This window comes from Peromyscus leucopus, chromosome 15 (assembly GCF_004664715.2).
Source record: "Peromyscus leucopus breed LL Stock chromosome 15, UCI_PerLeu_2.1, whole genome shotgun sequence".
NCBI classification, from domain to species: Eukaryota; Metazoa; Chordata; class Mammalia; order Rodentia; family Cricetidae; genus Peromyscus; species Peromyscus leucopus.
In genome coordinates this window covers 13,630,017-13,648,123 of record NC_051076.1, presented here as the reverse complement: position 1 = coordinate 13,648,123, position 18,107 = coordinate 13,630,017, and the positions used below count along the sequence as shown (strand labels likewise).

Here is an 18,107-nt window from a genome sequence, read left to right as displayed (position 1 = left end):
ACAGGACCATGAGGTGAGCGAGGCATTGGGTAGGTAGGGCAAGGTCATGAGTTCAAGAGGTCATCATGTAACAGTCAGCAGCAGGACAATGATCTCATTAAAAGAAACAGGAAGGAGGAAGCTGAAAAGAACAGAAGAAAACACATGGATGTAGTGGGTAGCTGTTCTAGCTTTGACCTGGAAGTACTACCCTCATTGAGGCTTCCGGTAACTGTCTGTCATGCCTACGAGGCGGGGCGGAGAGAGAAGCTCTTAAGACCAGAGATCTGGACATGCTGGCTCTCTTGATTCCTGGATCCTGGACACTGGATGTAGAGCAGAGTTCTCCAGAGAACACTGCTGGACTGCACTACTCCTTTCCTGGACCCTGTAACCGATTCCTTTACTTGTAAGTTACCCCACAAAATAAACCTCCTTTTTAACTACGTAGAGTTGCCTTAATACTTCCACCAATACATGGAGAAATTGAATCTTTGGATAAGTATCTGTTGAATCAAGAATTAACTAGTGAGCACGTGTGTCTGGCTCGGTGACATCTAGTTTGAGCTGTAGGACAGTTTCACTTCTAACCACTGCCTTTCTTCTCACTGTATCTTATGTCTTAGTTCTATCAAGTGGAAATCCGTAACCGTAGATCACCTGGGGACAGAAGAAGCATCAGGTGATGTGCCAGATAACCCCGGAGACCTGGAGGGCCAAAGCAATCTTATGGAACAATTTCTCGCTGGGGGCAGCTGCCAGGCAAATCCTAGCATGCTGAGCTCATCACACTCCGACAGTCAGACACGGAATGACTGGAGTCTTTTTTTTTTTTTTAAATACATTTTATTCTTCTGGGCGATGATGGTATATGCCTTTAATCCCAACACTTGGGAGGCAGAGGCAGGCAGATCTCTGAGTTCAAGGCCAGCCTGGACAACAGAATGAGTTCCAGACAGATAGAGGCTCCACAGAGAAACTCTGTTTTGGAAAAACAAACAAAACAAAAACTCCCTAAAATTTATTTTATTATTTTCGTTTTTTAAAGGCAGAGTTTCTCTGCCTGTCCTGGAGCTCACAATGTATAGCAGGCAGACCTGGAACTCACAGGGCTCTGCCTGCCTCTCCATTCTGAGTGTTAGGATTAAAGGTGCGCATGCCACTATGCCTGTCTGAGAGACTGGAGTCTTAATCTCAGGGACATAAACAGATTCTGTGTCCACTCCTTAGACATACTGGCTCTGGAAGTATTTTATCATCTGGATGCAGCACACATTCTGTTAGACATGTCAAACATGTCACTGCACACTTTCCCTGACGTCTAAGAGGGTACGCTGAACCTGAAACACAGCGGGGGCTCATAAAGTTCAGCCTTATTGACTGCACAGTTCACACTTGGGCCAGATGCTGTAATTTTACTGGCATTACTTTCTAAAACAACTGGACACTTTTCCCCTCAAAATCCATCACACTTCAGTGTGAAACACTCTTCCTACCAATCTTCATACTGTGTGTGAGAGAGATACAACTTTCAGTTATCACCTCATGATCATCCGTATTTCCAGTATTTTGTCCCAAACCAAATCAAGGTAAGGGCATGTTGCTGATTGCTAGTTTTATGGAGAATGGAGTAGTGAGTGAGCATCAGATCTCATCTCACTAACTGACATGGCAGCATCACACTTGCAGAATGCCAAAAGAAAGAAAAGAGAGTGGATGATGGACGGGCAAAGGGAGAGAGATGGAGGGAGGAGAGGGAAAGACATAAAGATAGTTAATCATTTCATTTCTGATTAAAAAACAGCTTTTGCAGTCTACAACCCAGCTAGCTCGCTCTCTCTCTCTCTCTCTCTCTCTCTCTCTCTCTCTCACACACACACACACACACACACACACACACACAAAAACCAAACCAAACCAAACCAAAAAAAAAAAAATACCCTAATACTCTCTAGCTGTGTGGTGGTGGCACACACCATTAATCCCAGCACTTGGGAGGCAGAGGCAGGCGGATCTCTGTGAGTTTGAGGTCTCCTGGTCTACAAAGTGAGTTCCAGGACAGCTAGGACTGTTACACAGAGAAACCCTGTCTCAAAAAATCAAACAAGAACAAACTAACAACAACAATAAAAACAAAACAGAAAACCTCAATATTCTCATCACTTTGGTTTCATTGACCCAAACCAGACTTGAACAACACATTTCCTTCAGTCTACACACCTGTAATAAGAGCTGAATGGGAGAACACTCAGTCCATGCGTGGATCTACTCAGCTAAGAAGTGAAAGATGTCAGCAGGCATAAGCCCACCAGGAACTGACATTTCAACATGTCTGCAGGTAGTCCTGCTAAGAAACACTGTTGAAGAACTTCTGGTCTTGTCTTGATTGAACTGCTTGCCAATTACGCTGTGGTTTGTTTTACACATTTGGTTTCTACTGAACACTGCCTGGTTCTGACTTAGAGAGGTGACATTCTTCAACACGATAGTGATTGCTTTACAGAAGTTCTGGGACACTGACTCAGCCTACCAGAAGAGGTGGGCACTACTGGAAAACCATCAATTCAAGTGGCTCAGATCACCAGACACTGGCAGCAAATGGATGAGCTATTCAATAAAGTATGTTTTTAAGATTTCAGTTACTGAAATTTCTACACCTCTGCTTCTACAAAATCTCATATGTCCTAGCACTGAGAGTCACATTCCATGCAGTTTTAATGCGACCTGTTATTTTACAACATAATTCTGAGTTGTGGTAGTCTTTCTTTTATTTTATTTAATTAATTAACTTCGTTATGTGGTCTCATTGTTGCTCCATTAGTTGTTACCATGCCTGACTCTTGCTTTGTGTTTTCTTTTTTCTTCTTTAGAATTTTGCCAGTCAGGAAATCACAAAGAGCCACTTTTGTGATGTGTGATACAATTAAATTACAATAAAAATGAAAATGGGGGCTAAAGAGATGGCTCGGTGGTTAAAAGCACTGGCTGCTCTTCTAGAAGATCAGGGTTTGACTCCTGGCATCCACTTGGCGGTTCACAACCATTTGTAACTCCAGTTCCAGGGGATCCAGTGCCCTCTTGTGGCCTCTGTGGACACTGCATGCATGTGGTGCACAGACTTACATACAGGCAAAATACATAACACAATTTAAAAAAATAAAATGTAAGTTCATAAGCAATACATAGGAAATATAATAATGTCAGAAGAAATGAAGTATTCTGGTGACTCAGAGTGAAGAAACCTTCATCTGATGAACTACTGTGCCCTTGTTTCAGAAAGGACATTTCTGAGAAAATGAGAATTTTACAGTTGAAGCCTATCAGTTATAAACAAAATTGCCCCACTGATTTGCTTTTCACATGGCATTACATGTAGCTTAAAAGAACCTCAAGATCATTAATGTGGGTCACAGAACATTCTCCAAAAAAAAAAACCATGACTATATGAGGTGATCCTTGTGCTACAAAGAGGGAGTCAATTCAGACACCTTTTAGACTACCAGCTCTCATTGGATTAGACTCCACTGAGTTACAACAAATGATACAGGCATAGTATGTAAACAACACTGAAGCCACATTTCCAAAGGCCAAACTGTTTTTATGGACTTTGAGAGGTTTTAAACAGCCAGTACCTGTGGTGGTATTGTGTTCCCCCAAATATTGTGCATGCTAATAAACTTATCTGGGGTCAGAGACAGAACAGCCAAATATTAAACATAAAGGTTAGGCAGTGGTAGCACACACCTTTAATCCTAGCATTCCAGAGGAAGAAAACCATGTGTTCAAGGATACAGCCAAGCATGGTGACTCATCACGCCTTTAATCTCAGAAAGCGAGCCTTTAATCCCAGGGAGTGATGGTAGAAAGCAGAAAGGTACATAAGGCGTGAGGACCAGAAACTAGAAGCATTTGGCTGGTTAAGCTTTTAGCTGGTTAAGTGTTCAGGCTTTTGAGCAGCAGTTCAGCTGAGAGCCATTGGGAGGAGGACACAGAAGCTTCCAGTCTGAGGAAACAAGACCAGCTGAGAAGTTGGCCAGGTGAGGTTAGCTGTGGCTTGTTCTGGTTCTCTGATCTTCTAGCTTCACCCCAATACCTGGCTACAGGTTTGATTTTATTAATAAGACTCTTTAAGACTCATGCTACAAGTACCCCTATTTAGACTCTTTTCTCTATCAGGGACGTTGGGAAGGAAGGACACATTTCTACAAACACAGAAGAGAATGAAGGGGGAATCAGCTTACATTCAGACCAAATGAGGGTAAGGTTTAGGCACGTGCTTCCAAAAAGGAGGCCAAGAAGAAGCCGAGGCCTCTCTTCACCTTCAGTGCCATAGGCATGCCCACCCCATGGAGTCACATGACTACTGTGGCCTGCACGACTTAATTGATGATGCAGGGGAGCAGATGGCTTGCTCTTTGCACTCGGATTTTGAGATAGGACTGACTTGGAGATGCTGCTGATGTGATGGGGAAATACAAGTCTAAATGTTCTGTGAACAGAATGAGTCAAACCATGAGCTGGGGTTGGCTCCCCGCCCCCACCTACCCCACCAAATAGTGTTTTTTCCAGAAAGTAATTCTATGAACAGGCTTAGAGCACACAGATGGCATCATCTTTGTGTGTTTTGAAAGCCAACACTTTAGGAAAGATTTCCAGGCTCTCCAGAGACATTTTCATCAGCAAGCAGACCTTCAGTTATTCAGAAAAAGAAGGCAATGATCAGCTCCATGGTCACATGTTCCAACTAGCAAAATTAATAGTATATGACCTTTGCTTGCCTCTGCTGGGAAAGACCAAATGGGGTGTCCCATTACTGGGTATCCTGGCAGAAGTTTCAAACGTCACTTGAAATCACTGAACTTCCCAGAGTGATCCAGAAAAAGTACAAACTATGGGTGGGAGGTGGGCAAGGCCAGAGTGCAGTTCAGTGTGTTTTAGAGTCCTGGGCACATGAGTGAGTTAAACTTCCATGCCACAGTAGCTTCAGATAGTTTATCAGTGCAGAGAGAGCACCTTCAGTTACCCCCACAGCTGCATCCAGGTAGGATGGACTCTGGTGTTATGAGAAGAGACGTTCCCCAGGACTATATCCCATCATCACCGCACTAACTCAGGTTCTCAGAAGAGCCCAGCAAACATGAGTCCTCACTAAGCAGACTTCAGTGTGCTGGAGTTTTACTGGTTGTCAGACATAAAAGGAACCCATGAAAGTACAGAGACGGATCTCTGTGCAGAAATGCATAAAAATGCAGAGCTACTTGCCTGAGAAGTGGGAAGAAGGCTCTGATTCATTAGTATCATGGAAATAGGTAAACATGGCAAACTAAGGAATCCAAAGTCACTTACGTAACTTTGACATTTGTAAATCTGACACTGTTATAGGCTACTGAAATCACAATGGGTACTCTATAGCTCATACAGTAAATCAGTTGCTTTGTTTTTACAATACTAAATGTTTGTATCTAAGGTTTCCCATTGAAGTACTTAATGAAGTAAACAGCTCTGGCTACTAAAAGATCCTTGTCCTAACTGATTTCTCTTCCCCATTCCTGCTTTTTTTTTTTCCATCCTTTGATGGAGCGCTGTCTATTGTAACTTAATGTCTAAGATGAACTTGCATGAAAGAAGAATCCAAGGAAGCAATGAAAGAAGAGACACCTATGGAAACTATGACTCAGAACTAGGTTTTCACTAAGAAGAATTCTCCATACTTCAAAACTCAGGGCTGGAGAGACGGCTCAGGGGTTAACAGCACTTGCTGTTAACAGTGCGATCCTGCTGGTCAGAGTACGGACTCCAGCGCACACACGACATCCTGCAAACAGTTCTAACTCCAGCACAGAGGAATTTGCCATCCCAGAAGGGCTCCATACTCACACATAGGTATGTGCAACCCACATACACATGTGCATACACATATAAAATATTCCACAATATTCGATACAAAATCTAATCCTATGAAGTAATTCATATGACACATACATCTTGCTAAAAGTCTATGCAAATATTCTCAAATCCAAGAATCGACAAAGTCCCAAATACTTCTGTCCACGTATTTTGAGTATATGATGCTCAATTTGCATTAGACACATTTCAAACCTGTTTATAATCAGCCATAATCATTACATCTTAGATTCTTTCTTTTCATCATATACTGGTAAAATACAGTGTTGTACCTAACAAAAAAGTTCATGCTTGACTTTATAGAATTATATATTAACTATATAATATATAATTATATATATTATTATAAAAACTCACATTATTTATTAAATTAATTAAATACCTTTTGTAGACTGGTAGGGTTTAGCTGAGTTTTGTCTATTATTTTCACAGCTACCTAAAAAAGAGAATCATTAAACTTCATTTGAGACATGTCATTTAATGAATAAAACCCTGAAAAGAAAACAGTTTTGTTTCAGTCTTAACTATACACCATTTACTTCTATGTGGATGCTCACATAATCAGAAGGCATGGTCTTGATAATCTATTACCCTTAGAACACAGATTATTGACTTGTCATTAACCTCCTGATTCCAAATCAATGGAATTAAGCCTTTGCTATTTCTTCCACATTTTTACTTTTAAAACTGTAAAAATCATCCTCTATCTTATTAATCTTTTCCTCAAAGTCTTGATAGGCAACATTATAGGGAAAGTGGCTTTTAAACACGTGGTTTGGCAAATGACACTATTGAGCATACAGAGAAGCTGGACACACCGACTTTCTAGCAGCAAACTAACAAAAGGGAGTTTTAAATCTTCGAAGGTTCTGCCTAGGGCAGCCTGTGTCTGAAGAGCAGCTGGGGTGGAACGGACAAGAAGGAGGATACTCATCATACTCGTTGATGGGATTACAGCAAAGTGAAAGCTTACTAACATTCTGTGGTTGAAATTTAAAAAAAAGTAATCCAATTCTAATACAGAATTTTAGATTTTTATTGAAACAGTCTTTAACCCTGTTGTACACACTATAGATTTATAGTGGACGTATATACAAATATATACATTTTTATTGTGCAACAATAATTTCAAATCCATAAGATTAGTGGGATGCATTTGTGCAAACCAACAATCTCAGCACTTAGAAAGTAAAGCAGAAGACCCAGATTTGAAGGTCAGCCTCAGCTGGGCAGCAAGTTCAAAGCCAGTCTGGGTTACAGGAGATCCTGTCTTGACAACCCTCACTAAACAAACAAACAAACAAATGAAATTTTAGAAGTAAATTCTCTTGTCATCTGAAAAAAATCATCTGTATAGTAGTAATATTAGCTTGAGTTACCTTCAGATAGATAAAAATTAGTGAGCAAGTTTCTACACATTTACATCTAACTTAGCCTAGGTACTGATAGAACCTTATTCCAGCCTCCTTTCAAATGCAGAGTAGTAACAGTAACCAGGAGCGTTCACATAATAGAGAAGCTTCAGCTAATCTGTAGCACACCTGGTCTATAAGAGATACTGTAAGGTAGAGGTGAGTCTTTCCTTAGTGTTAAATGGTCAGGAGTTCTGTCATGAAACCGACCTGTCTGTAAATGCTCTATGTGCATATATCCCAGTGTGCACCAGGTCACAGGTACCACAACATCAACTATGAGAAAGTTTTTTTAACAAGACTCTGGGGCAAGGTACAGGCAAATATCAAAAGGCATGAATACTTACCTCTCTACCTGTTAGAACATGTCTTGCCAATTTCACTTTGGCAAAATTTCCCTTCCCTATTGTTTTCTGTAAGCGGTAATTTCCAATGTGAGGCTGTTCATCTGTTGCTGATGTAATGGAGTTTCTACACCGAGGAATGTTCTGTCTGCTACTTGACTTGGTAGGCTGGATGTGTGCTTCAGTATATCCATCTACAGAAGTATGCTAGGAAAAAGCACAAGAGCTCATGGTCACTTCAATTATTATAAAAGGACAATTAAAAGACTACAAATAATGTTCATTAACAGTTCATCTTCAGTGAAAGTGCATCATACCATACAATTTTAAAATGTGAACACACGTTTATCATTGCTTCCCACCTTAAGGACCCTTACCAGTGGGTACAACATTTAAAATAAAATTTTCTATACATCTTTAAGTCTGTATTTTGATTTTCAAAATGAATAAGTAGATAGATTACTGGGTATCACAGACCATTGTTCCTATAAAGGCTGGCACCATTTTAGGTTGAGTGACATGTCCATTACTACCTCACTAGAAGGGCAGCATCTTTACCACCATGACAAACACTCTCAGAATATGGTTGTTCCCCCGACCCAGGGCTCCTTGATTTCTTCTACTTCTTGACCTTGCCTGCTTTTCTCTTTCACCCTCTCTCCTTTTCCCTCTCCACCCCCCCTCTTTCCATGTATACTAGGCTGGGGTAAAAATGACCTTCAACTTTTGATCCTTTTGCCCCATCTCCTGAATGCTGAGACCACAGGAGTGCATCACGGTATGTGGTTTATGCATTGCCGGAATTAATTTGACAGGATCTAGGAGACAAGCCTCTTGGTACACCTTTGAGGAATTATCTGAATGAGATTAGTAAGGGTGGGAAATCCACTGAACTTGAGGTCCTGAACTGAATAACAAGCAGGAAGTGAGCTGACCACCAGCGCTCATCGCTCTGCTTCTTGACTCAGATGCTGCCTCCTGCTCTTGCCAACACGCCTTCCCTCCATGAGGGCTGTATTCCCTTCAACTGTGAGCCAGGATAAACCCTTCTCTCCTGGGTAGCTTCCTGTCAGGCATCTTGTCCTAGCAACAAGCAGAGTAACTAATGAACACTCTAACAAGGACATTCCAAAAATAGACCTATGTGCATATGTGCTGAGAAATGGTGGTAGGAAAAATGTTCAAGTCTTTACTTTCCATAGTTAAACCATGTTTCTATAAGAGAAGAAAATCTCATGTGTACAGTAAAACACTATAATTTGTAACATACAAGTTTCACCTCTGAGCCACAGTGTTTCAGGCAGCATTTTTTGGCACTGTGTGAAGTGATGGTGTACACAGTGCAAAGTGTGGGTGTTGCGTGTTCAAAAACCAGAGCTGCAGTGAAGTCACACATTGTGAAATGTGTGAGTGCTGCCGAGACACCTTGGATTCATTATGTGTTTGATTTTAAACTAATACTTGGGCACTGCACTATAATATAAATTCTACTGGTGAATCATTATGAGCTGTTTGTACTTGATGACAGTGGACTCTAGGACCGAGGTGGGCTCCTGTCTCTGTCTCGGTCGGATTCAAGCACGTTTGTCAAAGTCCTCTGAGACTCACTGACCTGGGGCAGGAGGGAGGAGAATAGTAAACAGCTAAGGTATTAAAAATGCCATGCGCAGGCTGGAGAGACAACTCAGTGCTTTTGAAGAGAACTCAAGTTTGATTACCAGGACCCTCACCCAGTGCCTTACAACTGCCTATAACTCTAGCTCCTGGGGATCTGATGCTATTCTAACTCCCACAGGTACTGTACTTGCATGCACAAACCCATATACGGAAACACACATATAGTATGGAAGTAAGAATAAATTCTTTAAAACAAAAACACTATGTCCTTGAGAACAGCTAGAAGGTGAACCATTTCCAACAGAGGTTAGTACTGATTATTCCATGGTATAAAAATGCCTGTGGTGGGAACAAGAAGCCAGAAGTTCATTCACAGAGAGACGCCGCCCAATTGGAAACTCCAGCACAAGTGTTCAACGGGGTTTCTCAGTCATTTCTCCAGGAGCTTGTAAGTGCTCGGCTCATGCTGCTTTGCCATCTACCTGCTGCTGGCTAGTTGTTGTTGTACGAGGAAACCTCACCCTCACCAGGGGGCAACACTCTGCTCTGCCAGGGCCTCTCAGGCAGAGACCCCAGCTACTGCCTCAATGGGGCACCCTCAGGCCTTTCTGCTGGGAGCTGTGAAGACCTGATGCGATGTAGCTGTGGTTGCTGCTTGCTCTCCCCTGTCCCTCGTCCTCTCAGTTGGACTACACGGTCGTTTCTGCCAGATCTCTAAGTGCCCAGTCGGATGGTTTGCTATCTGCCATTGCTATTTGCTCTTTGAATTTTGTTTGATAAACTTATTTGTATGAAAGCAGAAGTACAGTGATTGCAGACCATTCCCTGGACAGAACATGCACACTCTGAACCTTTACTGTTGTCAGCGTTGGCGAACCTCACATTTGGTTATGTAACCCTACATGGGTCATGACTCACAGGTTAAGAAGCTGGGTTCTAAACTAACCAGGTGCTTGGGCTAGTCACTCTCTACTCTTCCTTCTACTTGCTAGGCAGATAAAACAACTGCCGAATCAGTTGCCTGTTCCAACTATACCCTAATCACTCCCTGCCCCACCTCCTCACACAGCTCACCGTGTCCGAGAGAGGGAGTGATACCCTGCCTGAGCCTGCAGTCCAATATGGACTGCATTCCTCCTGAGTGCTCTTCTTTAGGCAACAATACTGCTTTTCCCTGTTCGTAACTCTAGTGGGTAGCTGGCCCTGCTCAGTGGGGCTCAGAGCTGCAGTCTTAGGCTGGCTGCTTGGTCCTGTTCTTCCAGCTCTGACCGCTGTTCTCTCCCATCTATTTGTGTCTGCATTCTCATACATCAAATTTCTACCTGTCAATTCCCTGAGGAGAAATCTCTGGTTGTAAATAAACTGCGTTTGGGCAGACGCCTTGGATATTTTGTGTCTAACTGTACACGACGGAGGGATCAGCAGATACTGGAGAAAGCAGTACCCCAGGGCCCACAGACTGCAGCCTATCAGTGGTCCCTGATACAGCATATCCCACTTGAGGACACAGGATCAACTGTCATCAGGTGACTTTTTTCTTTCAAAAGGACTAGCTCTCAACATTAAACTCCCTGGTCTACAAAGGGAGTTAAAAGACAGGACAGCCAGGGCTGTTACACAGAGAAACCCTGTCTCAAACAACAACAACAAAAAGCAAACACCACTATTTAGAACACACACATCTTTTCTTAGGCTTCCAGCATTACTGGGGCGCATGTCTTCCCTTATGGGTCTCTGAAGCAACGCTGGGACAGCCTGTCTCACTCCTCCTGATCAAGGGCTCAGTTCTCACAGGAACCCGGCAAGAATATGCATTCAGTTTAGAACTCAGCCCTATGGCTGTTAGAGACAAAATATAATGGCAGCCTAATTACAGCATTTCTTTGGGTTTTAGTTCACATTTTTATCATAAAATAACAAATTCTAATGCTATTTTTCTTTCTCATTGTCCACTCAACCCAGCAAACCCCAACTTCTTTGGTCTTTCTGCAGCAGGAGCAGTATGGCCCTGAAGTTGCCCAAGAGCCTAGCAGAGTCTAGAGGACTGAGATGAAGATCTTAGCAGCTTTCACACCCGCATCCCAAGGTCACGAGACTCCAACAGCCAACTCCTAAGATTCCCCTGTAGCACAAGCTAGAATAAAGGCTCTGACTTGGGAGCCGCTCATCCATGGACACACTTACTGTTCTGTATCTGTGTCCTTCATGGGCAATGGAGCTAATAATAAAGGGGCTCTTTACCTCAAAACTATCTCAGGACCTTCTGAGGGTTAGATAGCAATTTATGTGAAGGTGCTTAGCACAGTACACAATGAGTACTGTGCATTTGTTAGTGAAAATGATACAAACAAACAAAGGGACAAAAACAGTCCACCTTAGGCCCCAAATGACCAAGCCTATTTTCTTGAGTCTTTGGGACCTGCAGCCAGCTTCTGGAAAAGTCACCTTTCTTTTCTGTGAACAACCAAAACTGTCCAGCTACCTCAAGTGGAAAAGGAATTGTAAAGTCTGAAAGTACCTGAAAAAATTCCCCAAAGATGAAGCTTGTATTCAATGAAAGAAGACAAGAATGGGCAAATCGGCAAAACAAAGTAATTATGTATAGTTCTAACGCCTGAAAATGAAATAAAATCAGGCGAGTGGAAGGAGAGTGTAGAGCGCTACCTCAGATAGGATGACAGAACAGATGGCTGTCCACGCTCCACCTGGAAGACGACATGGAGCAGAGACAGTGAAAGAACATTCAGGCAGTGAAACAGAGCAAAACCTCCAGTAAGGTGTGCTTGGTGAGTTCATGGAAGGAAGGAAGGCCCAGAGACAAACACAGAGGCAAAAACTGGACATCTTTGTCCAAGGTCCACATCTTGAAAATTCAGTTGTCCAAAGGAAAAACTGTAAATTTCTCCTACAGCCTCCAGATGGTTTCTAGTCACAGATATGAATCCCCCCACAACTGGCCACACTAAGTCAGTTAAAGGAAGGTGCAAGACTCTAACAAACAGGTAAAGAATAAGCAAGTGAAGACATGAACAAGCTAGTCAGCAAACAAATGATAAAGTAACTGAAAACACATATCTCTGTCCCATGATTATAATAAAACTGCGCGTTATGGCTGAAGGTGTGGTGACTGCTTAATGGGCATCACCTCTTCTGTTCTTACAGCAACTTGACAGAGCAGCACACCCGTATTTCACAGAGGAGGGAGACGTGGTTTGGAGAGCTCTGACTCTTCTGGGTTCATCCAAGTTGTGTGTGAATATCAGCTGAGGATCTAGAGATATGGCTCAGCACTTTAGAGCAGTTACTGCTCTTGCAGAGAACCTGGGTTTGATTCCCAGCACCCACGTGGTAGCTCACAAGCAATCAGAACTCCATTTCCAGGAGATCCAATGTCCTCTTCTGGCTTCCACAGACATAATCACACATGTGATGCACATACATGCATGCAGGCAACACATACATAAAACAGTAAATACATCTAAGATGTTTAAGGCAGGATTATTTACCCTGTCAATCCTAGAAAAGGAAAACTGCACTGGACGTTTTACTTGGGCAAGAGCACTTTCACTCTTGAACTATTTCTGACTTGATGTGGAAGTCAGAAGGTTACCTGGTAAGTCCTGGACAAGTAAGTGCAGTTTATAAATGCCAGGGAAAAATCAGAAATCTTGAAAGTCAATAGAGAATTATGCTTTCACAATTTTGCTCAGTGTAGTCACACCATACATAAATATATCTCAAAATTAGACCCCAATTTCAATTGCTAAATTCAAATCCTCCCACAAGGGTGTGTCGTGCTTGTTTTTGTTCTAGGCAAGGAATATTTTCTTCTACAGGGTACCTCACTTCACTAGCTTGGCTATGATTTCTATTCATTATTTTCACTGCTCAGCTGTTGTCAAGCCCGATATTAAAGGAAGAAGCACCCCATCTTCCCACATGCATGAAAGGAAACAGGTGAGTGGGAAGAGCTCTTCCATATGGCTCTCACGATGGAGTCAAAGACTTGAGTTAGTAGCAAGTCATTCCAAGTCACTCCAGAGCACCAGCTTCAGCTTCAAGCCCACCTCTCCACCTCACTCTTCACTGACTCATTTTCTCAGTCAGGAGAACTGTTTTCTATCATGTCCACAGTGCTGTCCTACAGGAGAGGAGAAGAGAAAGCCAAACAGACAAAATATCTGTCCTCAAACAATTCCTCCTTCAGCAGAGGGAAACAGAGAGAGGGACAATGAGTATGTGAGCCAACAAAGCACCCAGCAGCAGTCCTGGTATGAAAAGCAATGAGTCACGTTAGGGACTGTAAGACAAGGGCTGTCCCAGAAGGGCTGGCATTTGAGAAGAGCCTGGATTGAGGTGAAGGCCTAGAGTTAGACAGGAGAGATGGGGGAAGACATCAGCTTGTAAGGAATTCCTTGATGAAACAAGCACTTCCTCTTTTTCCTCTTGAAACACGGAAGTTGCAAAAGTAAAATCCCCCTTCTCATGGCCTATGCTTACGTGTATTCACACTTGCCCACACCAACAAGCTTCCTTCTCAAGCCATGTCAAGCTGAAGGTGCTCAACGTCTAACCAACAAGACCAAACACATCTTGGAGGACAAGGGGCCTCCTTACTCTTCAAGGATACTGACTTTCTCCTTTGTGAAGTCCTGGCTGTAGCTGAGAAAATGAGGCTGAAGAGATGCTATGGTAATAAAGAACACAGCCTCCAAATTGCCCAAAGGGACGGAGGCTCAGCACTCTGTACTGTGCTGCAATGACACCCAAGACTGCCCAAAGCCGCACCAACTTATCAACCTCAGTCTAACAGCAAATGAGCATTGTGTTTTCTTATAGATACAAGTCTGCTTGGTGACTGAATCTTCACACTTCCTGCAAAGTGAGACCACACACTATTAGACTGCAAGGCAGGGCTGCCACAGCTCTGCCCCAGACTCGGCAATATGCTACTTTCTAAATAAATTACACCAGCACAAATACAGGCCCTGGCTACTTAAAACTAATAGCGACACTTGCACTTTACCAAGTCATATTAGTAGAAGAATCTGGATATTATGCTTTCACTAACAGAAGAATAGCTTGTATTGGACAAGCCTGTCAGTAAAATAGAATATATAGTTTTCTAGATAAAACATTAAAGGTAATTCTTAGGCAGCTTAGAAGAGCTAAATACAGAAAGCACGCAAAATTGGGAAAGAAGCTTAGGATGCAAAAAAAAGAACCTTCACTAAGCAAAATTGTCCTCCCCCACTTAAAAAGGTCTCTCAGTACCAGGTATGGTAGGTAGCACACACCTTTAATCCCAGCAGACCAAGGTGGGTAAGTCTCTGAGTTTGAAGCCAGCTTGGTCTGCATAGTGAGTTCCAGGACAGCCAGAGCTACATAATAGAGACCATCATGAAAAACCAAAAAGAAAAGAAAAAAAAAAAAAAAAAAACGGGAGAAGATCTCTCTACACTCTCTATCAAACTGAGGCTGGTATGGACTCATGATCTTCCTGCTTCAGCTTCCTGAGCACTGGGATTACAGGAGTGTGCCACCAGGCCAGCAGAAATACACACACACACAGTTTCCATCTGGAGACAAACCCTAGTCCACTTAGTACCAGACAACTTAAATTCAAGTAGGAAACAAGTTCTGCTAGTTAAAGGAATCTGCGGATGCAGCTGGAGCTAACAATGATGGCTAGAAAGTAAGAGAAAATCTGGAGAAAAATGAAATCATAGAGGACTGTGGAATTTTTATATGAATTACAAGAGCTTATCTAAGTATGAGCAAAAGAATCTCCAAGAAGCACATTAGTGGTTGCAGGTAGAAGCTGAGAGGAAGTAGTGGAGATTTGGGGGAGCTGCATACTGGCTGGAATTTGCAGTTTGAGAAAAAAGTTTGAAAAAAACAAATGCACTCTGAAGTCTTCATCCAGTGAAAATGTTCTTTGCAGGCAAGACAGAGTCATTTTAGAGGAGAAAGAGCTGAAAGATTCTGTTAACACAGATACAACACTGTAAGGGCAGTGATCACAGAGAGCAAGTGGAATAGAGAACTCAGGAGCAGTAAATATGTGCGTAAATATAGGTGAGTACATGTTTCCCACCTCTCAATCTCTTTAAAAGATATATGACCACTTAAAGTAAAAGAGGATAATGCTATATGTTGAACATAAGACGTGGAAGTATGTGTGAATGCATGCAGAGGTTGGGGGACTGGTCTGTGCAGGCTGCAATAAACTATGCATGCATTACGCAACTCCACAGAAGTGCACCTGAAAACACAATGCAGGAGTAAGAAGCCAAGAAAGAAATAAAATGGGATACTAGGAAAAGTTTTTATTAGCTTAGAAGTAGACCAGAAAGAAAGAAGAGAATACAAATAATAACATCAAAGAAGATATGCAAATCGAGAGCAGCATCTCAACTTACAACCAAACCAATCATAATCATAATTAATGCACACTGAAAATTCAAAGCATACTGTCAAATGAATTTTTAACAACCTAGATGCATGATACTTTCAGTATCAGGACAAGTAAAATGATGGAAAAGACAGGCAATACAATCTTTGAGCATAAGACAGCTGGAACACTAGGAGCACATCAGACAAAACAGACTCCAACACAGCGTTATGAAAAGTAAGAGTTATTTCACAACAAACCAAGGTCACCAGGAAGGCATAAAAATCCTAAACAAGTGCCTAATTACTGACAGAGCGAACATTCACCAAAGGCAAACCCACGATAACCATGACTGAAGAGTCCGGTACCTCTGGGCAGCTGAAGAGAATACTACCTGAGAGCTGGCTACACAGAGAGGAACAGAGGCCATAGCTTACCAGGATGCATGCATCCGAGGCTCACTGTCAAGGGCCCACCCCGAGCAGATACCATGTTCATTCTTTTCAGCACGCCACTTTGGCTTGTTCTCATGGACACAGAGGAGCTCTACCCTGTTCAGAGCGTGGCTGAGGATCTTCCTTGTGGTACTCAGGACATAACGCAAAAGGATCAAGCAATCAATCTGCCCCATCAGAAACTCTCCCTCGTTTGGTCTGCTTCCTTTGTTACACAATGGGATCACACAAGAACGTGTCCACTCTCCTTCATTACAGTGTTTCAGGTGGAAGTGGTGCAATGGTGTATGGTGTCTCTGAAAAAGTAGCTTCATGAATGTAAAAGTATTGAAAGCACTGGAAGAGAGGAATGTTCATTGAGAATGGAAGACCAAGGACTCTCCTGTGTCCCCACAGCATTCAGCACATCTTTCGAATGATACCTAAAACCTTCCAATGCAAGTGCCATCTACAAACTTAAGTTTTTAAGGTGTTGAGCATTTTATCTTTTACCCATCTGTCTGTCATTCAATATAGTGACTCTCACTGAGCATGTCACTATTTATTTATTTATTTATTTAATTTTTTTTTGTTTGTTTTGTTTTTCGAGACAGGGTTTCTCTGTGTAGCTTTGCACCTCTCCTGGAACTCACTTGGTAGCCCAGGCTGGACTCGAACTCACAGAGATCCACCTGGCTCTGACTCCCAAGTGCTGGGATTAAAGGCGTGCGCCACCACCGCCCGGCGTCACTATTTATTTTAAATATCCTACCTATGTCCTTTTAGAAAGTAACCAATAATTACTTTATTTAACTCTTTAAAATCAGCAAAACTGGGCTAGGCATGCAGCTCAGTGGACAGCACTTGCCTAGCATGAATGAGACTTCAGAGTCAATCCTCAGCACCACAGGACAAAACAACACAACTTGCAAAACAATCAACACAACTAAACATCTCCAACACACTACATCAAACAGGAAAATGACTTTATTTTATACTTTGCAGATTTGATGACATTCACATACCCATTTGTAGAAACACTTAAGTTTAGCAATTTTAAAAAGCTGGCTCTTAAACTGCCACTAAGCCCTGTTGACAGCTCCAGTGCTAAGCACGCAGAGTCTAAGAAACTATACAAGCGGTGATCTGCCTGTCCTTTCGTGGGAGAGGCAGCCTTTTCCTGGATCTCTTCTGAGGGACCAGGAGTGATCTGTTTTGAAAACCTACAATATTGAATTTTAAAAAGTGGCTAATATGGTTCATTAACAGATTCCACGAACCTAGATTTGTTCATGAACCGAAGATCTCTTACTAAAGAAATCTTAGCCAATGATACTTAACAGCATGTTAATGAACTGTCATTATAATTGGGTAAACGTTTAGAAGGTAAAGTTAACTCTATGTAGGAAAAACATTCCACTTTCTTAAGTCTGTTTGAAAACCAGGATGTAACAGGGAGTGGAAACTCCTCAGCACGTCCCGTCAACTATCCTACTCAACACAGTAGGAGCACTGACAATCTGCGGTGCTTTTAATAAGAAAGGGTGTGTATGGGGAAAATTCTTTTTGTATCTCTGTAACTGTAAAACCAGAAAATACATGAAAGTCAGTAAAATAGTTTATGGAAACACTAGTTGGGCTCAATAAAGTTACAGGAGAGAGGAAACATCTTCAGTTACATTCTGAGAAAGTCACTAAGTCAACTAAGATGCCTCATATTCGGCACAGGCTCAGGAAGAGGCGCCATCCTGTCAGAGCACCTGCCCTTCCTTCAGCCAGGGCCCAGTGAACAGTTCTGGTCTTCCTACTGTTCTCTTTAACAAGGCGCTGCCCCAGACTCTCCTCTGTGGCAACTGTATTCACACAGTCAAAACTGTACATTAACTCTTACTCCTAGACTTAACAACAACACAGTCATCGCCCTTCAATTTTCAAGCCCAGACCGCAGAAACTTCTCCCTTACGCTGTTCTTGTAATATTTTCTTAGACACTTCAGAATAAAATGGGTCCGCGCCCAGCTCAC

At 42.3% G+C, this 18,107-nt stretch overlaps 1 protein-coding gene across 2 annotated transcripts in view; it reads right to left on the bottom strand.

The window, feature by feature from the left end:
- The window catches only part of LOC114682004 (serine/threonine-protein kinase MARK1-like), a 76,247-nt gene that overhangs the window by 22,792 nt on the left and 35,348 nt on the right, over window positions 1–18,107 (bottom strand). Inside the window, exons 2-3 of one of the 2 annotated variants that reach the window (XM_028855767.2) lie at window positions 7,643–7,846; window positions 6,266–6,319 (exon numbers count right to left, since the gene is read on the bottom strand). In XM_028855767.2, the coding sequence (XP_028711600.1) occupies window positions 6,266–6,319; window positions 7,643–7,846 (258 nt within the window). Of the gene's footprint in view, window positions 1–6,253; window positions 6,320–7,642; window positions 7,847–18,107 lie in introns of those variants that run through there. The other variant, XM_028855768.2, reaches the window with a different exon arrangement.